Source organism: Panthera tigris, chromosome F3 (assembly GCF_018350195.1).
Source record: "Panthera tigris isolate Pti1 chromosome F3, P.tigris_Pti1_mat1.1, whole genome shotgun sequence".
NCBI lineage: Eukaryota > Metazoa > Chordata > Mammalia > Carnivora > Felidae > Panthera > Panthera tigris.
In genome coordinates this window covers 45,679,852-45,707,129 of record NC_056678.1, presented here as the reverse complement: position 1 = coordinate 45,707,129, position 27,278 = coordinate 45,679,852, and the positions used below count along the sequence as shown (strand labels likewise).

Here is a 27,278-nt window from a genome sequence, read left to right as displayed (position 1 = left end):
TCAGGTTATGCTATGGTGAGCACTTATACAAAATAAAAAATAATTCTTAATTTATTCAACTAGTAAATAGGAAAGTGTTCATCTGCCAAACTCATACATTTAAATAATGTTATAATTTGTTTTAAGAGAGATGCTTTACTTCAGATCTCAAATAATGAGCTTCCATTTCTTGAGCACTTCTGGAATACTGCATTAGGAACTGGAAATACAAAAGGTCGCAAACCCCAACACCTGTCCTGCAGAAGATTCATTGAGTTTAATTTATAAAGCAGATAAACACAAGAAAAATAAATTCCAAACATCACAGAAAGAGAAAAAAGAAGCGACAGAGATAATTAGGGAACCCTATTCAGAAGGTTGAGTTGAACTTTGTCTCTAGGTTTGCTCCTGATCTCTTCCGAAAGTGAGCTTGATTTCAGGAGAATGGTTAAACCAGGAAATAGTGGAAGGTAAATTCAGGAAGAAGCATAGAAAACAGCTAGCAGAGGACTTTAAGTTTCAGGATAAAGTAGTTTCAAACTCTGTCCCAAAGGCAGTGGGAAGCCACTGAGAGTTTTCAGGGAGAGAAGGAAAGTAAATCCGGGCAACGCAGCACTCAAAGAAAGTCTTGTTTCAGATGCAAATGAAATTAGTAATTCATAGTTTTATAATAATTTGGGAGGTACAAAAAATGAACAGAAAACCTAATTTGAAGAGATTAGTCTAATAGAGGATTGTATGTTTCCTCTTAAAAACTGAAGAAAAATATTCAGAAAACATGTTCCTTAATGAATATGAGAAAAGGCAATTTAAAACACAATAGTCTATTTTCTCCTATCAAATAAAAGTTGAAATTAATGTCCTTGAATCTATTAACTGGATATTGTTCTCCATGCACACTGCTTTATAATTATTTTAAATATCACTAGCATTGTAGATTGATGAAGACAACTAATAGTGCACATTAAACTCTTTTTTTTTAATTTCGTAAATTGAACACATTACAAATTGTAAATTAAAGATGTAAAACGTTGTTTTGATACATTTATATATTTTAATACGATTGCCATTGATGCCATATTCATCACATTACATCATTATAGTGCATCATTATTAACCGTATTCATTATACTCTACATTAGATCTTTATGGCTTATTTATTTCTTGTTATAAGTTTGAATCCTTAAACACCATCAGTCTCATCCCTCTACTTCCCCATCTCCTAGTAACAACCTGTTTTAGTATGGGTTTGACTTGTTTCTAGATTCCCCATATAAGTGATATCATGTAGTACTTGTCCTTCTCTCACATCTCGCTTTTATAATGTGCTCAAGGTCCATCTACGTGTTGCAAATGACAGGATATCCTCCTTCCTCATAGCTAAATAATACCCACATCTTTCTTATCCATTCACCCATTGATGGACATTTGGGTTGTTTCTATATCTTGGCTGTTGTGAATGATGCTGCAATATACGTGGGTGTGCATATGTCTCATCAAAATCCAGTTTTCATTTCCTTTAGATAACATATCCCAAAGTGGCATTGCTGGATCATATGGTAAATCTATTTTTAATTTTTGAGGAATTTTCATATTGTTTTCCATAGTGGTTGGACTAATTTAAATTCTTAACAACAGTGTGTATAAGGGTTCCCTTTTTACAATATCCTCACCAGCACAGGTTGTCTCTTGTCTTCTTGATGATAGCCATTCCAACAGGTGTGAGGTGATATCTCATTGTGGTTTTATTTGCATTTCCCTGATGATTAGTGATGTTGAACGTCTTTCCATGGCATTGGCCATTTTCGTGTCCTCTTTGCAAAATATTTAGTTCGGACTCATTGTTTAGTCTGATTGTTTGGGGTTTTTAAAATAAGTTTTAGCTCTTTATATATATTGGATATTAACCCCTTATCTGAGTTACGATTTGCAAAAATTTTCTCCCATTCTGTAGGCTGTTTCATTTTGTTGATGTTTCTTTTGTTGTGCAGAAGCTTTTGAGTTTGATGTAGCCCAATTGTTGATTTTTACTTTCATTGTTTGTGCTTTTGGCATTATGACCAAAATATCATTGCCAAGACCAATATCAACGAGTTTCTTCCCTTTTTTCTTCTAGAAATCTTATGATATCAGGTCTTATATTTAAGTCTTTAATCCATTTTGAGTGTTTCATTTGTTTGTTTGTTTGTTTAGTGGTGAGACAGAAGTCTAATTTCATTGTTCTACATGTGCTTCTCCAGTGTCTCCCACATCATTTTTTTGAAGAGACTTTCCTTCCTCCATTGTATTCCTAGCTTCTCTGTCAAATATTAGTTGACCATAAATACAGGGATTTAATTTTGGGCTCTCTATTATGTTCCATTGACCTATAGGTTTATTTCTGTGCCAGTACCATACCGTTTATATTACTATGGCTTTGTAGTATAGTTTGAAATCAGGAAGTATGATACTTCTGAATTTGTTCTTTTTTTCTCAGGATTGTTTTGGCTATTCAGGATCCTTTGTGGTTCCACATGAATTCTGGGATTGTTTCTTCTAATTCTGTGAAGAATACCTTTGATATTTTGATAGAGATTTTGTAGGGTCTGTATATGGCTTTGGGTAGTGTGACCATTTTACCAACATTTATCTTTTCAATCCATGAACACAAGAGGTCTTTACATATCTTTGTTTCTTCTTTGAGCTCTTTCAGCAAAGTTCTGTAGTTTTTTTTAAAGTTTATTTAATTATTTTGAGGGGGGAGAGGGGCAGAAAGAGAGGGAGGGAGAGGGGGAGAGAGAGAGAGAGAGAGAGAGAGAGAGAGAGAGAGAGAGAGAGAGAGAGAATCCCAAGCAGGCTCCACACTGTCAGCATGGAGCCCAATGTGGGGCTCCGACCCATGAACTGTGAGATCATGACCTGAACCAAAATCAAGAGATGGACACTTAACTGACTGAGCCACCCAGGTGCCCCAAATTTTTGTAGTTTTTTTTTTACTTTATTAAAACACTGAGTTTATTTCACATATACATTTTTGTCTCCCTATCATTTCCATTTGTCTGAACACTACTACTACTATGTCCTATCATAACATTCCATACATAAAAACCAAGCAAAGGGTGGAGTGCCATCTTTAAAAACTAAACAGGCACTTTGGACAACATATTCTTGGCAATGGAACCTGGACAGTGTTCAGCAGACATTCTCACTCTACATTATAAAAAGGACAGCCAGATATCAACTGTTACAGAAGTGAAATAAGATGGAAAGTTTTAACACACTGTTTAAACTACTTTCATAAAGAGTCTTCCTCCACTGCTAGATTTCTTGAATAGCCTCTTGGCTAGTCATCGGGAAGCAATTCTTCACATAATTGATGAACTTGGCTTCCACTTTGGGAAGAGAACCACCTTTTTCTATATCTGCTTGCATTTTTGCTTTAATGTCTTCTACAGAACTAGGTTCTTTTGGTGTTTTGGGAGTCTTTTCCTGTTTTTTGAAAGATTCTTGACCTTTTGATCTTGGTGTTGATGGTTTTGAGTCTTTTCCATTCTGGTTTGATTTTTGTGCACTTTTGGCTGCAGTATCTCCTATAGATTTCTTTACTGGAGACTTTTCTTCAGATTTGTCATCATCAAAATCATCATCATCCTCGTCATCATCTTTATCGGCACCAGGTTTCATTTTTTTTCCGTGGAACCTTGCTAACACTTCCAAGGGGCAGAACACTTTCCAGATATACTAAGGACCTTCACATCCTCTTCCTCTTCATCATCTGACTCTGCATCTTCCTCCACAGTTATTGAGTGCTGTCCACTAATATGCACAGGCCTTGAACCACATTTCAACTGTAAGACCACAGGTAGTGTTATTTCAAAGTCCCCAAGGGAAACCATTGGCTCTTCACACATTTTCAAAGTTGCCAGTGTGATTTTGATTGGACTGCCTTCGTAATGCAATGCCTCTGCTTCAACAATGTGCAATTCATCCTTTGCACAAGTCCCTAAACTGACCGATCTTAAAGATAACTAGTGTTCGTTTTCATCATTATCCACCTTAGACTGATAATCTTTGTCAGCCTTTAGTTCACAACCAAAAAGTTCTGGGGCCTCAGAAGGCTCACGTCCATGTGCATCGAATCTTCCATGTGGTGGTGACATGCACTTAGGTGAGAGAGAAGATGGGCAGAGAGAAACGACTATTGTTCCACAAAACAGCCACATAAGATGAATCACACCAGGGACAAAGTTTTGTAGTTTTTATGTACAGATCTTTCACTCCTTTTGTAAATTTATTCCTAAGTATTTTATTGTTTTTGATGCTACTGTGAATAGGATAGTTGTATTTCTTTTTTTGATGCTGCATCATTAGTTTAAAGAAATGCCACTGATTTCTGTAAGTTGATTTTATAATGTCTCACATTACTTAAATCATTAATTCCAACAGGTTTTTGATCGACTCTTTGGAATTTTCTTTATATAAGATCATATCTTCAGCAAATGGTGACAATTTTATTTCTTCCTCCTGATTTGGACGTCTTTTATTTCTTTGTCTTACCTAAATACTCTAGGTAAGACTTCCAATACTATATTGAATAGAAATATTAAGAGTGGGCAACCTTGGCAACCTGATATCAGAGAAAACTTTCTCAGTTTTTCTTATTTATATGTTAACAATGAGTTTATTGTATATGGCTTTATTATATTGAGATACATTCCTTATATACCCAATCTGTTAAGGGTAATTATCATGAAAGGGTGTTATATTTTGTCAAGTTCCTTTTCTGCATCTATTGAGATGATCATGTGATATTTATCTTTCATTTTATTAATATGATGAATTACATTTATTGATTTGCATATATTGAACCATCTTGGCATCCTGAGGATAAATCCCACTAGGTCATGGTGCATAATCTTTACAATATGTTCTTGAATTTGGTTTACATCTATATTCATCAGGGATATTCATCTATAGTTTTCCTTTCAAACACTCACCTGGTTTTGGTATCCAGGTGATACCAAATTCATAGAATAAGTTTGGAAGTGCTCCCTCTCCCTTGATATTTGGAAGAGTTTGAGGAGGATTAGTATTAATTCTTCATTAAGTATTCGGTGGAATTCACCATTAAAGCCATCTGCCTGTGGAGTTTTCTGTATTACAATTTTTTTTTATTGACTCAATCTCTTAAGTCATTATTGGTCTGTTCAGATTTTCTATTTCTTCTTCATTCAGTCATTCAGTCTTGGTAGGTTGTATGTTTCTAGAAATGTATCTATTTTATACGTAACTATTCAGGTTATGTAATTTGGGGGCATATAATTGTTCATAGTGGTCTCTCGGTATTTCTGTAGTATCGGTTGTAGTGTCCTCTTTCATTTATAATTTTATTTGTCTTCTCTTTCTTAGTTGGTCTACTTACAAGTGTGTCAATTTTATCTTTAAAAAAACAGCTTTTAGTTTCATTGATACTTTCTATTATTTTTCTAGTCTCCATTTCATTTATTTTTCTATCTGACTTAATTTCTCTCCATCTGCTACATCTGGGCATAATTTCTTCTTTTTCTAGTTCCTTGAGGTGTAGAGTTACGTTGTTTATTTGAGATCTTTCTAATTCTTAATTAAGATATTTGTAAGTTCTTAATATATGCATTTACTGCTATAAACTTTCCTCTTAGAACTGCTTTTGCTGCACAAATCTTGATATTTTGTATTTTCATTTTCATTTATTTCAAGAACATTAAGCTGCTTAATACCAATCACTTAGTTACTTATTGTTCTTTGAGCCAAATTAATGTTGCCCCTTTATTTAAATTAAACGTTTGAAAGCATTTTTTTAGAAAAACAAAAAATATAATTCATTATCCCCTAAATTCATTGAAATAGCTGCAAAAGTTGCTTTCCCTTATTATTATCACTACTAAACCTATGAATCTAATAAAATAAATTTCTTAAACATGTTTTTATTTAATACTTGTCACAGTAGGCATTTTTTCATGGCATTTATCATTGCTCCAGTTATAGTAAAACAATTATTTTAAAGGCCACAAATACAGATCATTGAAAAAAAGGTGTCTTCCCTATAGCAGTCAAACTGATGTTTTAGCTTAAATAAATAAAAAATAATAGTATCAATAAGGCAGAAAATGTCATGTTTATTTTACTTGTAAAATACATATTGTAACATACATATTTTATTTCTAAGTTTTAATTTGGGGAGAATTATTTTAAATTATAAATGTATGTTCAATGAAAGGACATGTTTATAGACTCAAAAGATGAACAAAATCTCCCCATTCATTCAAAATAGTCATGGGAAATAATTATTTTAAGTTCAAAAACCTATAATTTGTTATGAAATATGAATAAGGTAAGCATAACTTCTTAAAAACACTATATCATCAACATAATTACAACTAATTTGAAAAAGAGGCATAAAAAGATTGGGATTACAATTAGCAGATGAAAAATTAATAAAAATTAATAAAACAATAAAAATTGACAATTAATAGCAATATGGGCTTAAAGGAAGAAAGACATATATAAATATGGACACAAGAAAAAGGAGCAGTTTTGTTTTATTATAGTAATATACCAGGTAAAGTCTCCAGTATGTGCAGTTAAAAGCAGATGCATCATAAATAAGATATTTTCATGCCACTTAAAGTCCTCCATAAATTCAGTATCACCACTGGACATAATTTTTGACAGCTGCTTTAAGAACTCTAACAGGTGAAATTATCATTCATCTCATTCCCCAAAGCTCCTATATTCTAACCAGTATCATCAAATGACAAAACAAAGCATTATACTAATTAGTTGTATATGAGGTGCATTATAAGCTGTTTTCACACTGATTTGGGATCAAAGTTACTCCTGCTGATGTATTTTCCTAAGAAGTTTTTGAAACACACTTATGTATCTACCCTAAAATCATTATCTTTTTAGCTTTGCTCATCTGGAAGATGAAAAATAAATATTTTCTACATAGAACTAGCTTCCTTTCAAAGCTCCAGTACTCTATTTCTTTACGCTTTCTAGACATTTCCATGTAGCACACTGAATGATGTATCTAAACTCTAGCTTGTCATCTATCTCTCTTGTTTTTTGGATGTTCATATCAGCTTTATTCATAATAGAAAACTAATCATTTCCTTTTTCTCCACAGACAACAATGCCCCCTTTCCTTCCTAGAAAATTGCTTCCCTTTTCTGACTTGCTTCAGTGAACGAGCATTCATTTATTTATTTTGCAATGAAATAGAATTGCCATGTTATACTCCTTTTCCAAGTCCTGTATCAATGAACAAGTCTTAGTCTTTGCCTCCATAAATGTATCTACGTAGAAACCTGCCTTTACTATCCATTATCCTAATGCTTCCAGAGATTCTTATCTCCTCACACCTGCCTAACAACAATTTAACTGGTTTCCTTATTTTCATGTCTATTTCAACCTTAAGCCATCCTGCCAATAAATTCTACTGCTGCTTGCAATGCTCTTAAAAAAAAAAAAGTACCCTTTCCATCTCAGCAGAAATCTCTCACAAAACATATAAAGGTAGGCTTCTAAATCTTGGCACATTACTAGCTTTAGTTCTAAACCACTTGCAAGGATCCATTTCATGCTCTGCATCACAGAATGTTCTCAGTCCTCTTTGTCTCTGACTTTATTAATGATTTTCCTGATTATAGATACAAACACATCCTGTGGACCTAACACCCGCTGAGACTATTGGATCTTTGGTATTTGTATTAAGTCAGTAATGAAACCTGGAGTTAGCTACCTTACTTAGCTCAGCAGCTCTTGATCCAGCTCAGCCTCAGGACCTTGGACCTCAAGGGCAGATGCACATTAGGAATTTCTCCCCTAGGCTGACACCATGAACTGTCAAAATGCCTTTCTAAAATCTTGCTACTTTCTTGTTCATATATTAAGCACTGTTCCTTGCCTGTAAGGTTTAAACTGAGTTTAAACTCCATATTTTTCACCTAAAGTCCTTCCAGAGTCAGGTTTAATGTATGTTTCCAATATTAGGTTTAATTAACAACAGAGATGCTAATAATACAAAGTTTTTTTACTCTGGTCAAACTGGACTCTGTAGGGTTGCCAAATGAAGCATATTATGCATCCCCATGTAGTGCATTTTCTCTATCCATTTCCCTGTTCTGGAATGTCCTGTGCTTTCCAACTACACAAATCTTATCTACCTTTCAAAGTCTAGTTCAAGTCCTTATATCCTCTGTAATCACTGTAATTCACAGTAAGTTTTCCTCTTTGAAATGAGAAAAACACTGTCACACTCAGTGGATGCTTAATTCATTAGTAACAAAGCCATAGTATATATTGCTATTAAATTTTTTATGTTTAAGTTGCAGTTTTGTTAATTAGAATGTAAGCACTTTGAAGTCAGGAAAAACATCTAATCTCTATTGCACTTTTAAGGAAACACTAATGCAATTGTACACGCATAATACAGAGTTTTTGATTAATCAAGTTACTACCATAGACCTTTTCTTAATAAGTCTTTTGACTTATATTACTCAGAGCTTTTGGAAACTCTAAGATATTGAGGAGATAGTGTGGGGTATATCAAGTTTCCCTCTAAGCTGTTCTCTTATTATTCCACATATTTTCTCTTATTTCTCCAAATATATAGGAGCTCACAGAATACAGAATTCTTCTGCTCTTTCCTTCTTTTATGCCTCTACATTCTACAATGTTTTTTTATAGTATAGAAAATACATAATACATAGAATACATAGAAATACATGAAATACATTTGTTTATTGAACACAAAAATTAGGCTTGGAGTTTCTAAGCATTTATGACACAAGAAATAAGGGACTATAATGGTGAAAACAAAAATATAAAAATAAATAAATTAACTGGTTTTCTAAAAATAAATGCCTTATGTGAGATATGAGATCAACTTACACAACATCATTCAGCTCTAGCCTGGTATCTGGAGACGGGTTAATCAGGATGTAGGAGAGGGTACTTTGATGATCATTCATTTCATCTAGAAGATAAATAAATGCCAAGTTTGTTATACTACTGACAGAAAATTACAGGAATTACTGTAGAGCATCTAATCTTCAAACCATATAGCTGTCAACGAGAGCTTGCTATAGTTCTGCCCACAGCATGATTGTGTACATAACTTTGACTATTTTCAAATTACTGTCATTGGAAATATCTGACAGGTACTCATTTTTTGTTCCAACAGGTGATAAAAATAAAGTATCTAATTCTGTTCAGAACAACTACAGTTATATTCTACCCTCTTTAAGCTATTACACTGAAAGTCTTTCTATTAAAGAAATAGTTAGACAAAATGTTTATTAGTTTATTATGTCTTATTCATTATAAAAACTAATTGTGGTTATAGGTAGCCATCCCAGATATGAACATTCATATGGGTAATTCTGTGAAAAATCATCTGATGACATTCTGTTTAGAAAACACAACAGAGGGGTGCCTGGGTGGCTCATTCAGTTAAGTGTTCATCCAACACTTGATTTTGGCTCAGGTTATGATCTCATGGTTCTTGAGACAGCGCACCATGTCAGGGGCTCTGCGATGACAATGCAGAGCCTGCTTGGGATTTTCTCTCTCCCTCTCTCTCTGCCCCTCTCCCCGCTCTCACGTTCTAAGTAAACAAATGAACATTAAAAAAAAAGAAAACACAATAGAAATGTATCTAAAAAGGTTGAAGGTTCTAAATATGTTTGACTTTGTTATAAGATATACCTGATATGTTTTTGCAAAATATAAAGATTCTTGTAGAATTAACTAAGTTTCAAGGAAAGTGTACTGCTAAATTATTTGTTTTTCTTCTAAAACAATATGTATTTTTAAAATAAAAGGCTACGTTCTTTCATTTTTTTTCAATTCACTCTGAAGACATTGTCAGCCTTCAAGTTTGGAGAGCTAACTTGCATTATATTGGGCACTTAAAAATAAAACAGCTTTGAGATCTCAATTTCCTAGCTGCCAAAGCTATGATAAGATGTAAATGTAAAGCCATGTGGACACATACTTCAGTAAACATCAATCCTCCCAAAGGTAGTATTTTTAGGCTGTGAGGATACTGCTCAAAATCCTTCTCTAGAGCCACAATATCTTTCTAGCCACTTCAGCTGCAGATAAGCTTGGTTCCTGAACAAAAGTACTAAGTTTTGCATTTTGATCCAAACTCTAAGAATGTATTTCATACCAATGGAGATATATCAATATTCAAATGCGTCAAGTAAAGGTCTTTTTTAGGCCAACATATTTGACTCTAATAATTTCCTGCACTGGAAAATATGTATCATTTTTAAAAAAATAATGTCTACCACTGTATTCCTCTAACTAGAAGCCTATCACTCTAATGAGCAAAATTTAATAATATTTTTGGTTATGATAGTTCAAGTTGATATGCAGATGTGCCCTACTTTTAAAGTCTATAAATGAACATCTTTATCTTACAAGGACAATAAACTGCAATGTAATCGAACTCACCATAAGTTTGCCAATAAAACCATTATAATAATAAAATCATAACATTTATATTTAAAAAAGAACATGTTTGGTTGCATGTCTCTGGGGTGGACACAAGTAATTGTATCCTGGCATAGGGATAGGATTGTCAGGCCAAATAGAGACTGCCTGGTGAAATCTGAATTTCAGATAAAAACTAATAATTTTTTGACACACATGTGTCCCAAATATTGTTTGTGATATATTTATGCTAAAACATTTATTTGTTACCTGAAATTCAAATTTAACTGGGAATCCTGTATTTTTTATTTGCCAAACCTGTCAATTATACCTACAGGTAGATGGCTAACTCAACCAGTTGGAGCTTGGAAATCCAATGAATATATGATGTTGAGCTTATTTCAAATTAGGTATAATTCCAATTCAAAACATCTTGTACTGGTAGGAGATGACAGAGATCCTTTTTCTATATAAAAAGCAATTTTGATTTATCTATGCTTTTTGAGAAACTTTCCTTTTGTATGAATTTCCCCAGGTGCTATACAAAGGAACATACTGATAGTACATTCTGGAGACTGAAACATGATGCTCTACAATGTAACCAGCCTACCAGAAAATCTCCATCTTATTTGGTTATGTCTAACTCAATTTCTTATGTAAAACAGTGGCATTAATTAAATTTCTCATATAAACAATGAATATTATTGAACAATGGCATTAGAGGTAAAACAATTTTAACAAATAACTTCTCAGTCCATGTTAATCCCCAACCTCTCTCGTTGACTATTAAAATAATGTTGTACTCATTTAACACCTGGAATGAAGTCAAGATATATTGGTGACTTGGTTTGCCTGTTATAAGTGAAAAAACTGTGTAGATAGCTGAGAACTTTATAGCAATAGATACAACTATTGTGTTAATTTTTTTCTGCTCAAGTAGTCTTATTTATCATTTTGAAGATTTTCATTTTTCCATGCACTCCAGAAATCAAAGGAAATGTTTTGCTAATGTGCTCAATTCCATAATCCCATATGATTTATATCAAGACATGCATGGGTAACACAATCAGAGCTCATCATTCCTGGTTTCTTTCCTCATCCACCCCTTGCTGACTTCTCCTCAGTGTTAGGTTAAAAGAAGTTAAAAGAAGTTGCTGAGTTCAAAGCCACTCTCTCTTTCTCTTTCATGTCTGCCTTGCTGTAGAGTTAATTCTGGTCTGCTTTTTCTCTGTCACGCTGCTTTTTTGGGAAGTCCTGCAGTTCATTCTCCTTCCCTTTGTGACTCTGTGGTTAAGAATTAGGAAGCAAGGTTTTAAAAGCCTGTTGTGGCCACATATCAAAACCACATTCAATGGTCTAGTTTTTCAGCTGCAAGTCTGGAATTATTGTCTCTATTGGTCATTCCTTATATTTATTCTTTTGTTATTTCTGAATTCTGATGGGGAAACTGTGGTAGGTCTCCTAGATCTTTAAGATCCTATTATAATCATCCTCTTTGGTAGTGGCAAAGTCACAGTGGATTAAATAAGGCTCTTTACCAAAACTACAACAAATTTAGTGAATTAATAAATTTGCTTTTTAAAATGTTTCATGAACCAGAATCAATATTCCATGTCCTATCAGAAAAATATCTGCTAAGAAAATCTGTTGTGAGAACATTCAGCGTGTTCCTGATAACTAATATCTGACCCTGAGAAAATAAAAATCACTCTACATTTGCATCGTTTTATTGAAATTATTTCATCATTGATAAAATTATCATAAATGAAAAATTATCCTGCAAAAATTTAAAATAAATGTACTAGAATATTGAAAAATTTAAAAGATATTTTAAAATTTCCAGTAGTATTTACCAAGAAACTTAATTTGCTGTATTAATTAGCATATGCAATTATTCAGTCACAATCTTCATATAGCAAATATTCTGCTTAGAGTGTTTCAAGTAAATAGATCACATTAGAAAGGAAATGGATTTATACTCCTGTTGCTCTTACAAAATATTTCTTGTTAAAGTATTTTAAGAATACTTTTAAATAAGGAGAACGAAATTTGATCAGAAAGAAATTGAAATCCTACATAATTTGTGTACGTTTCATTAAATATTTCCAAAAGCATATCCATTATGTGTTATATAATTAAAGAGACATTTTATTATTTATTTTTTTTTTATTATTTTTTTAATGTTTATTTTTGAGAGAGAGAGAGAGAGACAGAGTGAGAGGCGGGGGGCGGGGGGATGGAAGGGCTGAGAGAGAAGGAAACACAGAATCTGAAGCAGGTTCCAGGTTCTCAGCTGTCAGCATAGAGCCCAATGCGGGCTGGAACTCCCCAACTGCAAGATCATGACCTGAGCCAAATTCAGACACTTAACAGACTGAGCCACCCAGGCTCCCCTAAAGAGACATTTTAAATCAAGAGACTCAGTTAAGAACAGAGATTCTAAAACCAGAGTGCCTCTGTTGAAATCCAGCTTTCTCGGACCACCTAGGTGGCTCAGTCTGTTGAGCGTCTGACTTGGGCTCAAGGTCATGATCTCATAGCTCATGAGTTCAAGCCCTGTGTTGGGCTCTGTGCTGACAGCTCTGAGCCTGGAGCCTGCTTCAGATTCTGTGTCTCCCTCTCTCTCTCTTGCTCCTCCCCTGCTTGTGTGCTCTGTCTCTCAAAATAAGTAAAAATTAAAAAGAGAAAGACAGAAATCCAGTTTTCTCAATTACTCATGCTAAGGCCTCCTTAGGCAAATTACTTAATTTCTTCTAATCTTTTGTGCTCAATTTCCTCACCTGTAAAAGGGAGGCGAAAAATAGTATTATCTCCTAGGTTAATGTTAGAATTAAATTATAAATGAATAACTAATATAATGTAAAATTCATATATTAATATAAATGTTTAGTTCTTAGAATCAGTGTCTGATTTATATTAAGTGCTACATAAAGGTTTCCTATTATTATTGTGCAGGCAAAATCATTTCATAACCTATAAACAATAACTGTATAGATATTGCAGTATGAAGGTGTTAGCATACAAATACAGGGGGGAAAAAGTGTCCAAAGAGAACAGCAATGGGAAAGACTGAGATGGTTGAGTTTAAATTGCAGAAAACAGGCCCTGGATTGAAGTGAGCAAGAAGGAGATTAACTGGGGTCAATGTTGAAAAGTCAAGCTAGGACCAGATCCCGTAGGGCTTTATAGATGCTCATCAGAAGCTCGAATTTTATTCTAAAAGCAATGGGAAACCAAGAAGGGCTATTAGGGTGGAAGATTTAGTGGTATGATCTAATTTCCTATTGACTATATTATGTTCCTTGGCTGCTTTGTGGGAAATGGACGTTAGGGCCTCAAGTCTGGTCTCAAGAAGAGTAGATACACAGTGCAGAAGCCCAGGTGAAAGATGATGGTATCCTGGGGGCAATGGAAATGAAGGAAATTTGAAAGAAGGGAGGAAACGATAGCTAGCGAGCCTGAAAGAGTGGGGATAGCGAGCCTGAAAAAGCGGGGACAGAGTAGGGGTAGGAAACATGGGAGGCATAAGGGAGGGAAGGAGAGACTGAGATGGTCCTAGATGGGAGAGATACAACAGCATATATGGATGCTGATGAAAAAAGCAAAGACAAAGAAATTGATGTATCAGAGTGAGGATATGTTTTTCTTCAGTCACTGCAAGAAACCTCATTGAGGAAAATACTCTCAGTTGCACAGTGCTTATTTCTTCTACATAGTCCAATAATCCAAATAATCAGTAGTAGCATAACCCAGTGATGATTTCATTTTTCCCACCTCTACACTTCTAAGCATATTATGTGTTATTCAACTATAAAACTGGCGAGTTTTATAATGCTGACTTAATTTGCTCATCTGTTTTAGTTTAATACCAAGCTATGCTTATGAGTACAACTCTTTTGTCAAATTTACTGAACTTACCAGTCTAAGGGGAAAAAAAGGTTAGAGATAAGGATAAAAGAATCTTTCTGTTTAATTACCTCTATTTTAAGCAATTTTCATTACCTTCCAATAATTTAGAACTATTTTATGATACATAAGATAAAAATCAGGACTTTTGTAACCTCCCTTCATATAAACCACTAAGAAATGAAGATCAGATGAAATAATTAGTAAAATAAGCAGCATGATATAAAGCCAAGTTTCAGAAATTGTTCAGTTCCAACTCTGCCATGAGCCACTCCATCACTTACTAGCTTCAGACACAAAACTAATTACTTTAGGCTCAATATTCCTTTTAAAATACAGTATGCAATGTTTCCTAACCTTTTAAAATCTATTATCTTTTATAAATATTAAAAGACCAAAACACAAAACCCTATTTTATCATTATTTTTGAAATTGATAGAGTATTCAAAAACAAAAATAATGGAAGTAAAAGTGAATAATACTTGTAAGAACATATTTTTTCAATGGTGTAAAGCCCAGTTTTGTTTTGTTAAAATGCTTTCTCCACTGCATGTGCCCTTCTCCCACCCCCACCAAGTACTGAGTAATTCAGAGTAATTTTGTGTCCCTGGTGAATGGGAGCTGCTCAATAAATGCTCGTTTCTTTCAAAATACTCTGACGGCAGATATTTTATATTAAGTGATGTCAGTCAAAATGATACAGGTTGTCTGCAAAGTCAGGAGTATAGGTACACTTATTTTTAAGTAGAACATTAATTACATTTTCAAATGTGTTAGGTATGTTTTCAGGTGAAGTACTTCTAAATTTAAAACTATGACTCTAGTTGATAGTCTTAAAAAGTAGAATAAATATACCACAGAAAATCTAAAAGATTTTGGAAAGACTATGTATTTTTTCTTCATTTTAACAATTGACCACACTGCTTTAAATTTAAAGATACTTCACCTGAAACAATATCTGAGGCTGAAGAAAATGTATTGAACATAATATCTGCACAACCTAAAAATAACGTTTCCAATTTTGCAGCTGTCCTGTATTATTTCCATATGACTTATAGGAGGCACTTTTGTGATAGTTGATAATCATAATTTGTCATACATGTATTATTTTGTTCTTCAATTTAGTCATTTAATAATGTTAACTGGTTATGATTAGACCAGTTACAATTCTAAATCAGAGGACAGAGCAATGAAAAGATAGGCCAAGTCCTTTCCTTCATAGACCTTTTTAGCAATTTTCTGAGAAGCAGTATAGTATGTAAATACAGTCTTCAGAATAGAGGTCACACATCTGTAGTTATAGGTTTACTTGTAACACTAAATTTACTTTAAACTTCTTATATGATTTTAAACATTCTTTAAGTTATCTTAGGATAATCACTGCTGTTCTTTTATCTCATACACTTGCTGTTAAACAAAAAACGAAATTCACTAATTCCAAGTGCACGAGGAGTCTAGACAAATACATACAGTAATGCAAGCTCTACCATAATTATGATAGAGAACATTTCCATAATGCCAAAAAGCTCCCTCCTGCCCTTTGCTGTCGGTTGTTCCTCTCACTCCCCCAACCCTTAGCAATCACTTATTTCTAAAAACAATCACTTTTCTAGAAGTCTGCAGTGTGTTTCTGCATGGCTTTTCCCCTCTTTGCATAACGTTTGCATAATGTCAAGCATCCATGGTATGGCATGGATCTACTTTAATATTTATATAGCCACTCAATTTTCTTTGGATTTATGATTGCAAGAAATATATTTTTTTATGCTTTTACTTTTAACCTATTTGTTTCTTTAAATTTTAGGTGCATTTCTTAGACAATACACAGTTGGACCCTGCCTTTTTTTATCTAATCTGATGACTTCTGCTTTTTAACTGAAATGTTTAGTTCATTTATATTTAATATAAATATCAATATAATTAGATTTAATTTACCTTCTTCCTAGTTGTGTTTTTAAGATTTTAAAAATTTCTTCTTATAATCATTCCAATTCATTTGCACTATTGGTTGTTAGTTACATCTCTTTGATTTCATTATTTTTATTTTCTCCTGGTCATAGTTTGGCAAATGTTTTCGTGTAAAGGGCTAGATAGTAAATATTTCAGGCTTTTCAGGCTATACGATCTCTGTTTTATTTATTAAACTTTTTACACTGTAAAGTAAAAGTAGTCATAGATAATATACAAACAAGCAAGGATGGTTGTTTTTTTCTTTCTTTTTCTTTTTTCTTTTCTTTTTCTTTCTTTCTTTTTTCTTTTCTTTTTTTTTAACAAACACTGGTGTACTGTACTTTGCTGTTTCTTTCTCTAGGGTTTACAATGTACAGCTTTAACTTCTCAGTAGCTATGCTTAAATAACATACCACTTCATATGTAGTATAACAATCTGACTACGTTATATTTCTCCCTTCCTATTATCTGAGTTATTATTGCCATACATGTTTGCTTGTATATAATCTATAAACCTTAAAATGTTTGTTATAAATAGTACATTGTCCTTACACAAAATTTATGAGGTAAAACATATATTTCATATTTTCCCATAGTTACCATTTATTTTTATCTTTCTTTTAAAAAAAAGTTTATTTTTTTAGTAATCTCTATGCCCAATATGGGGCTTGAACCTACGACCCTACAACCCCAAGATCAAGAGGCACATTTTCTTCTGACTGAGCCAGCCAGGCACTCCTACCATTTCTTTTTAGATCTAAATTTTCACCTGGCATCAATTCTCTTCTGTCTTAAGAACTTCCTTTAACATTTATTTTCATTGTGAAGATCTGTTGTTGACAAAGTCTCTCAGCTTTTGTTTGTCTACAGTAGTCTTTATTTGCTTTTATTTTACAAATATATTTTTACTGTATTTAAAGTTTTAGGTACACTATTTTTTTTTTCAGTACTCCAGTGATGTTTCTCTATTGTGTCTTGGCTTGCAAAGTTTCTGTCAAGAAGTCTGCTGTCATCCTTGTACAGTTGACCCTTGAACAATGCAAGAGTTAGGGTTGCAAGCCCCCTATGTAGTAGAAAATCTGCTTGTAACCTATGACTGCCCCCAAACTTCACTACTGATAACCTACTATTGACTAAAAGCCTAACCAATAAATAAAGGCACTTAACACATGTGTATGTTATAGATATTATATACTGTACTCTTGAAATAAAGTAAGCTAGAGAAAAAATGTTTTGAAGAAAATCATAAGAAAAATAAATTTACAGTACTGTATGTGTATACTGAACACAATATATGTATAAGTAGACCTGCACAGTTCAAACCTGTGTTGTTCAAGATTCAAGTGTATTTGTTCTTCATTTATAAAATGTCTTTTTCCTCAGGCTCCTTTTGAAGTCTTCTATCATTGGCTTTCAGCAATTTTGTACACCGTGTCTTGGCATTATTGTATTTGTTATACTGCTCAAGCTTCATTGAACTTCAGATCTTGAATAGTTTTCATCAACTTTGGAAAAATTTTGGTCATTATTTCTTCAAATATCCATTCCCTTCTTTCCTTCTGAGACACCAATTACATGACTACACGATACTGTCGCACCATAAGTAACATTCTATTTTTTCAAGGTTTTTTTTTTCTCTCTCTCTCTCTCTCTAGTCTGCATTTTGGATAGTCTATTGCTTTGGCTTTATGTTCATTGATATTTTCCTCTGCAATACTCTGATGTTAATGCCACTCAGCATACATCTCATTTTTAATACTGCATCATAAATTCTGACCTCTAGGAAATTCAGTATGGTCTCTTTTAATCTTCAGTTTCTTTCCTTATCATACTTCTGTTTTCCTCTACAATGTTGAACATATAAACGATACTGTAAAAACTACTTTAGTATTTATGCTTTTCTAGATCTGTTTCTATTGACTGATTTTTCTACTGGAAAAGGTCATATAAATGCATATATATTGTATTTTGGGTCCATCTCCATCTCTTGGGTCCATCTGATTCTCTTTTTTCAGGAAACGGAGTTATGATTTCTTTTGTTCAAGTGTCTGCACGCTATTGATTTATATTTTTTCTAGTTATTTAAATTGACAGCATAAATGGTCATCATAATTGGAAGTTTCTTTTTGTTGTTTTAATGCTTTCAGGTGGCCATTCTTTGCTCTGTCAATAATATGCTGAGTAAAAAGTTCATTCAACCGACTGTTTTTCTTAATGGTAAAAAATATTTCGTTTATTCAAATTGGCCACTAGTCATATTGGCCACATTTTTCTTACACACACATAAAACACAGCATTTGAATTTCTAGTCATAATGATAAAATATATGTATACTTAAGTGCAATTAAGTTGACCGCAGTGTTAAATTATGTAAAAATATTGATATTATTGAAAAATTAATGTCCTGAGAAGGACATGTTACAACTCCATGAAGAAAAACTGTATAGTTTCAATTTAGGGATATATGAAAAGTTCATTGCTCAAATATTTTCATTTACCAGAAATCATTATCACCTCATCAATTATGCCCTTTGAAAGCTTCATTACTTTATCTATTAAGAAAAGCATTGAGTTTGATATTTTTCTATTAATATTCTGTATGTACAATGAGATTAACATAAAACAAGCACATCTATGTATTCTTCTATTTCTGACTGACTCTTCATGAGAATGAATCAGTTCTGGAAATACAGAGTAACATAAAATCATCCATATTCTGGGAATCTATACCAGGAACATATTGACTGTACATATCAATATTATTGTATTCATTTGTATTGGAAAAAGTTAAATAATATATTTCAAAAACAACAAAAATTTAGTATCAATTTCTTTTGAAATACTAAAGTGTTGATGAAGTTGTTACAGTGACTTCAGATACTAACATTATTCCTCCTAAGTACTAAATGTTGCAAAACATTCCATAAGAAATATCTATCTATGGAGCTTTTTCCTTTCTTGGTAATTTTTTTAGGATAAATTTGCAAATAATTTTGTACTAAATTAGGTACCTGATTTTTGGATTAAGATTTTGGGAAATTTTTTGTTAAAAGCTTATATAAAAATGATCGTTGATTTATAAAAGAGTATGAGAAATTCATGATTGCTATTATTACTACTACTCTTCCTCTTAGTACTGCTCCTCCTCCTTCTACCACCGCCTCGTCTATTGTAACTTGGGTGGGAATAACGGTCCTTTTTTTATTAATTTTGCTTATTTCTTTCCCATAAGAAGGAGAATAATTAACACTTGAGTCTCTAAATTGGCTGTTAAAACAATATTTTGTCTAATCTGTTCATTATTTTGGGCAATTATAAATTTACTTTAGAAGGAAACTAAGACTTTCTGGTAGATGTAATAAAAGCCAGTGTCTAACTAGTATTTATCTCTTTGTTACTGAAAAGAATTTCTTTTTTTTCCTCCCTTGGGGTTTCATCTTTTAGTAACAGTACGAAACTTACAACAATCCATGTCAAAACCGGCTAGCACCTGTAGGAGCAGTCACACTAGGAAGACTTGCTTGCCAATTTATACTTAATAGTGTGTGCCATTCTGTGGCTAATCATCAAGAATCTGTCAATAGTTGGAAAGAATAATTTTTTGTGAGTGTGAGAGCCATTCTAAATATATTGTTGAAGAATAAGGCTAGTTATGAACATAAAATTATAATTATTCATATTTGCCGTATAGTTTACAGATTATTTTTTTTGCACATACATTTTATTATTTTATACCACATCCCTTTAGGAAAGCTTTATTATCCTTGTTTGATGGTTAAAAAAACATGATTTTCAGGAAGATAGTAACTTGGCCTAAAAACACATGGCTAGCTAGTATACAGTGCCATGAACCTTGAGGTGAAGTTTTAAAAATTATATTGAAATTTCCCCCCAAAATTCAATGGAAAGCAAGCAGAATTTGTGATTTTTCACTTCAGCTATTTTCCCAAAATATACAGGTCCTCAAATTCCATCTCCCAAATCCATAGGGTCAGATGTGTTCCAGAATTGAATTTTTAGATTTAGAAAATAATATTGGCCACATAATGTATACTGTGTAACATCACATAAAATGTTACTCACCTTCCTGTCAAAATACTTACAAATTTACTGCATTTAAAACAAATATTTTGAAATATCTAAGCTCATTTCCAAATATCTAAGCTAAGCGTTCCAACTATGATCTTTTTCCTGTATGTCCAACTTCTTCACTAATGGCTCAATCTTAATAAACATGCTCCCATCTCCCTGATCTTCAAAACAGTCTCTCTTCCCTCACCACTTTCCCATGCAGTTAGCTCCGTATTCTCACCTTTCCTTCACAATGAAAATTCTTAAAAAATATCTACTGTGGCAGACAGATAGTGGTCTCTAAATAGTCTTTCTTCTTGTCTTCTTTAATGTTAGGTTTGGGCCATCAAAAATAAGACATATTCTTTTCCAATGGACATAATAGAAATGGTGTGTGTAATTATTTGATAATATGTTTTAACTGAAAAGACCACTCTTTGTTCTCTGGTATCTCCTTCTTACCTGCTGGATGGAATGTGGACAAAAGAATCAGAGTTCCCACATTCATCTTTTACTGTGATATGATTTTGGCAATAGAAGCAATAGATGGTGGAACAATGAGACAGATTACATTTTCAATACCTTGGGGTCCCTAATATATTTATATCCACTATATTCAAATCCTTACCTCACATCGTTCCTCAAGCTACTCAAATTTGACTTGTACACATGCCACTTAACTGATACAACTTTCACCACGGTCCATCAATGACTTATCACTATACTCACCAATACTCTTTGGCATTCTTAATATTGCTTCCTATTTCTCTGCCCAATGCTTCCCAACATTTTTCACATCATAGAACACAAAAGAAGTGATATTTGCACTCACATTGGGATAACAGACAAAATTGCTTATGGCTGGAAGTAACCAGCCTGAGGAGTGCCTCTAACCACCCCAGGTCCCACAGGGCTTTCTGAAAGTATAAAGGATCAGTGTCATGATAAACCATGTAATAAACTGATAGCATACTACTGTAATATGGCACATCTTTTGGGCAATTCAGTTATGACATTTCAGTCTCTTGGTTTTAAAAAATATTCCTTCCCTTAACATTTCTGAAAAATACAAGTTTTTTCCAAAGTTCTCTTACAGCCCTTCATCAGAGGTTATTTCATCTACTCCTATGACTTTAATTAAAATCCAAATGCTCTATCAGCATATACAGTCTCAAGTCTACAAAAGATCTCATTTCTTTTTCTGACACCCAATAGCAGAAATTCAGCTTCTTTTACAGCATCACCTACTGGAAGTCTTTTAGGCACTGAGTTAAACTTAGTTATCTTTACCCCAACATATTTGTCTTCTTTTTCTAAGCTCAGTGAATGTCACCACCATACACTTAATGTTCAAATAAGAACCCTCAGAAGTCATCTTTTGACTCTTCCATTTCCCTCTCCTTTATGTTTCATATCCAACAGGTCAAAAGTAATCTATTCATTCTTTTAGAGCACGCCAGACCTAACTCAGAAAAAAAGCAGATTATAACTTGTGGTTAAATTAATCATCATGCATTTTTTTAAGTATGTAAAAATGTTTTTCAACTGTAAATCACCATAAAATACTGACAATATGTACAAAGAACATGTGGTATAGTGGAAACATAAATAGACATAGAGTCAAAAGTCTTAAAGTACTGACTTGAGTGTCTAGTAGGCTAGGAAATCATTTATATTTGAGACCCTGTTTTCTCACCTGTAAGCATTCCATTTGTTCACGCATTCAATGTGCAGTTACTGGGTTCCTATGTGTCAGGAAATGTGTAATATGTTGGGGATACAAAGATGAAAAGGTGAGTAAGACATTCCCTTTCTCTCAAGGAAGGAAGGCAAACATGCAAAATAATAACTGGTTCAAAGCATACATCCTCAATGGAGGCAATATTGCCTCTGAGGGTGCAAAATTTGTTTTTGTTTTTGTTTTTATTTTGTTTTGTTTTTTGAGGTGGGTAAAAAAACCACAACTTACTCCTTTTATGTATAAAACACAGATATACATACAGTACTGAAATAGATATATGGAAGATTTGTGGTATTAATTGAATGCCAGTTCTGAGCTAAGGACATTACTGATTATCCCATTTGTCCCTCACAAGACACTTATGAGATGGGTATTATTATTTCCATTTCACTGATTAAAAAAAATGGCTTGGAGGAGTTAAATAATCTGATAAATCTATTGGCTTCTAAAATATAAGTCTAATAAATGCAGAAGTCCTATCTCAACAGGTCATTAGTCTATTCCCAGTACAGACCAATAATATCTGTTGCATGGATGAATTATTATGAGTTAGGAACACATGGAGAAGTCTAGTAAGTCCATGATGTATTAAATCTCAAGTCCTATTTTCATAATCTTTATGCTGTTAAAGGTGTCCAACACATGGCTTTAGAAAGGATTGATGGATCTATGGATGGATAGATGGTTAAAATGGACAGAGAGAAGAAGAAATAAAAAGGAAAAGAAAGCAAAAAAAAAAAAAAAAAAGAAGGTGGACAACATCCATTCTTCCTTTCTGTAAGAGTTAGTGTGAGAATTAAATTAACAAATTTATATAAAAAAAACACAACACAGATAATAACTAAATGCAAGGTACCTGATAGAAGTTTCATTAGCAAAAACATAATATGTTCCCTGATGATTCTCCCATGCAGCCAGTTCATGCATTTTTGTGTCTCTTAGAGTCAAACTGTTATCTGCCACACTGCTTACAGGACCAGCCTTGGGTTATAATGTTCATGAAACACAGCTGGAACTTGGATGAACAATCATTTACTAGAACTTTCCAAAAAAAGAAAGAGTAGCTGAATAATAACTAACAAAAGTACACACAAATATAGGACTATAGTTCTATACGAAATACAATCATACTTAGTGTCATCAAATTAGCAAAGAGCTATTCATATAAATTTTAAAAAGAAGATAAATTTTTCTTCTAATTTATTTCTTAATGTAAGACCTTGTATGATTATATTAAAATTATTGGTCATGGATGAGTCTGTACTACACTTAAGTAAAAAATAATTGTTTCAATTACATATGGAATCCTGACTCCAATACATTTCAACTGTATGTCCTTGAGCAAGGTCTTTAAGCTCTGAGCTTCAAATTCTTAGGGTAAAACGGGACACCTATTCAATCAGGGTTATGAAGAGTAATGAAAAATACACATAAAGCACCTAGCATAGTTCCTGGCACAGAGTTGGTACTCAGTAAATATGTTTAGAGAAACACAGGCTAACTTCTTTTAAACTCTAACTAATTCAACAACTAAACTTTCTCCCTACGTACACTGTTTCAAGTTGAGACTTTGGGGGCAAATATAGAGTGCATTCCGTTTTATCCTTAACCTGCATAATACTTACATTATCTTAGCTTCTGATTTACCCAAGTTATATTTATAACAACACCATTTTATTTATCATTTGGCTTTACTCCGAAGTGTGACAAATTTTTTTTAATAAAATTCATAGGCTAGTAAACAATGTATTTTTAAATTATCTTTGTTTTTTATTTCAGCTGTGCATTTTGATCTATACTGCAGTCACAGATCAACATAGGAAATAATAATTATTGATACAGATCTATACTATATATCAAGTACTGTTTGAGCTTCAAATTAAAGCTTTTGGAGACTTTTGTTCCTGGACCACAAGAAACTAAACAAATTTTATAGAGACATTTCAGTTCATCTGTGACTGCTACATTTAGTTGCTTGCCCATGCCTCAAATTCATTTTATCCCAGATCCTAGAATAAGATGTGGTGTGTGTGTGTGTGCATGTGCACGCGTGTGCATGTGTAAGAACATGACAGAACGGGTTACAAATCTCAGCCACGCTATTAACAAGCTAATTAGCAAGTTATTGACTAAGTTTCCTTATCTCTAAAATGGAAGAGTTTTGGTGAAAAATAAAATTAAGATAATTTATGTAACAGGTTCAGCAGAGTGCCTAAAGAACTATGCAAATACTTAACATTTTTTGCATTTACTTTGGCTGTCATCATAATTTTCTATATTAGATATATGCCAGTAGTTATTTCAAATTGGCCTGTGAAACAAAAATGTGATTCTTAACTTACTAAATGTGAACCAGCTACACAACAACCATGGCAAGAAATCACAAGTCCATATCACACAATACTTTTAAAGAGCATACCATATCCCGCTGTAGAAAGACCCAAGTGTTTCATTCTATTATTCACAAGTTCAGCAAGCTCTTGTCTTTCTGACCTCCTGTAGAGGTTCAGTCGCTGCTGGGTTATTTTCTCAGCTGTTTTACCAGAGTGTTTTGGACCTTTTCTGCTCAGTCTTCGGGCCCACTGCATGCTCTTTCTCCGCAGCAAGGGATGGTCTGACTGGTCGCTGGATGTTGAGTTGCGGTGGTTGCTTCGGTGATGACCTTGTTCTTTGCAGTCTTTGGTGTCTTCCCACTCTTCTACACTGATAGATATTTGAGACTGTAAAGGAAATGGATATGGATAATTAGATATTTTAGGGATAATTGTAACCTGGAGGTATGCTGGTATCTTTTGCTAATATCTTGGTATAATTATATATCTCAGGAGACTTTCCCCAGAAAGAGCAAAATCGTGATCATTGAGTCCATTTTGTTACCACCAAAACTATTACTTGAGAATACTTTTTTTGAACTTATATATGAACCAGATATCTTTGCATCTGCAATATAACCCTACTAGCATAGAGTTGTTTGGAGACACAAACAAAAAAAATATTATTTTTAAAAAATTTTTTTAACATTTATTTATTTTTTGAGAGACAGAGACAGACAGAGCACGAGCAGGGGAGGGGCAGAGAGAGAGGGAGACACAGATCCAAAGCAGGCTCCAGGCTCTGAGCTGTCAGCACAGAGCCCAACACAGGGGTCGAACTCATGAACCGTGAGATCATGACCTGAGCCGAAGTTGGTCACCCAACCGACTGAGCAACCCAGGCACCCCACAAAAAAATATTTTAAAATTTTATTCAAATAAAGTCAATGTAATGAACTTTTCCAAATCTACTACAGGCATTTCACATGAAATTTAAATAAATATAATGCACGTTGTTTTACTTTTGGAATTCATAATATTTTAAAAGATTTTTAAATTATTGCTCTTTCTCAAAATGGCATTGGAATGAACTTTGTAAAGTGTGGTTTTTTTTTTTAATTTACTCACATGACCCAGAAGAAAACAAAACCACTTTTTAATTAGTTCATGCATTAACTATTCATGACATAAACCTTTTTCTGATTAAAATATTAAAACGTATTTCAGGAACTGTTCTCAGTATTCTAAGTGAAAATCTGTTGTAAATATTAATATTTCACAAATGTACTCCAGAATCATAAATAAAATTTAAATCAGGCTATTCTCCATTGGAAGCAAAAACAATAAACAAACTCAGAAAGTGTATTTTGATTTACTTTTTTACTACTAAATCTGATTTTTAAAGTAAGAAGCTTTCCTTTGATTGTAGGCCCTTAATAAATAAAAGCTTCCTGTTTCAAAATGTTGCTTTTCATACCAGGAATTTAAACGAAATGCAACATGGATCAAAGCTGAAGGTCTTACCTTCTAAAAGGATGCATATGCAAATGAACAGTTTCCTAAATTGTACTGTACATAAGGGCAATACTCATGAATCTGCTAACTGTGTTTCCCTTCTATGCATGGAAGTTTGAACTTTAGCTCTATCATTCATGTTTTGCTGGGTTTCAAAGTAATACCGTTTAAATGACCAATTTAAGTAAGGTCAGGAGGTAGATCCAATAAAACCCTTTAAAAGTGAATGTAAGTTATCAAGTCTCAGTCAATGCCTTCCATACAATTCCTAGTGGCAAGCTATGACATTACCTCACACTTAAATTCAATGAAAAAATTTAAATATTCATCCACATTTCTGTTTCAAAACAGTGAGCGACATTAAAAATAATTTGTTTTAACTTTCAAATCTCCACAAGAGAAAATTTTATTTTAGTGTTTTTAGAAAACTTATTTGAGACACAGAATTTAAATTGGAAGTAATAAAATTTGGATGCTGCCTGGTTTTGCAATCATGGATACCTTTATGAGCCTTAACTTCCTCTAGTCTCACCTACTTGATAATATACTGTAAACCCTCTTCTGTGGAAGTAAAATACATAAGCCCTTGAGTAATATCTACCATCATTAAATAATACCAATCTTTGTTCAGTAGATTCAGTTTATATGTACTTTGTAGCAAAAATGAAAACATACAGATTTAGACATTTTGGCTTGCAGGGTTTTGTTAATCTTAAATTTATTTGAAGTGATCTTTCTAGTCAAAAGTCCCTGTGAGTAATAGTTTGATTTCCTACAAATGTGTGGAAATAGTAACCTTGCCAGTCCCATAATTCAAGTAGAGGGTGAAACCCTATCTGTCTTGGCAAATGATTTTTCTTAGTTATATATACCAGGGAATGTATCAAGCAAACATCTAAAACATGAACTGAAGCCTACGTATGTATAAGCTAAAATTACTGAATACCCTGTTCATCATTGTTTTGAATTTTCGTAAGAAAGGAATGGCATGATTTATAAAGAAAATCCATAGGGATCACAAGGCCTTTTTGTCAATTATTCAATAAAATAAGTATCATTTCTTTGTATATTTCACTTTAAGTACAGAAAAAAGGAATTTGAAGGATTTGAAGATTAATTTTAAGAAATTTGAACCTGACAACACATAGATTATTCCTTGTGTGTTTGAAATTTGCAGGTTTTTCTCCATATTTCCAATATGACATAATGAAAAGTACACTGAATTTTATGTATTAAGATCACAAGTTTGAATGATATTTTGGATATTTCCTAGCTTTGTTCCTACAACAAATCTGCTTTAACCACTATGTAAAATGAGAATAAGAATAACCATCTTCTACCTC

The 27,278-nt window shown here is 33.2% G+C and overlaps 1 protein-coding gene and 1 pseudogene across 3 annotated transcripts in view; both read right to left on the bottom strand.

Moving 5' to 3' along the window:
• The window catches only part of KCNT2 (potassium sodium-activated channel subfamily T member 2), a 360,405-nt gene that overhangs the window by 777 nt on the left and 332,350 nt on the right, over window positions 1-27,278 (bottom strand). For all 3 annotated transcript variants that reach the window (XM_042976234.1, XM_042976237.1, XM_042976236.1), the window contains 2 exons: window positions 24,528-24,828; window positions 8,893-8,977 (listed from right to left, as the gene is read on the bottom strand). In XM_042976234.1, coding sequence (XP_042832168.1) covers window positions 8,893-8,977; window positions 24,528-24,828 — 386 coding nt within the window. The remainder of the gene's footprint in view (window positions 1-8,892; window positions 8,978-24,527; window positions 24,829-27,278) is intronic.
• LOC102960663 lies at window positions 3,196-4,105 on the bottom strand (annotated as a pseudogene).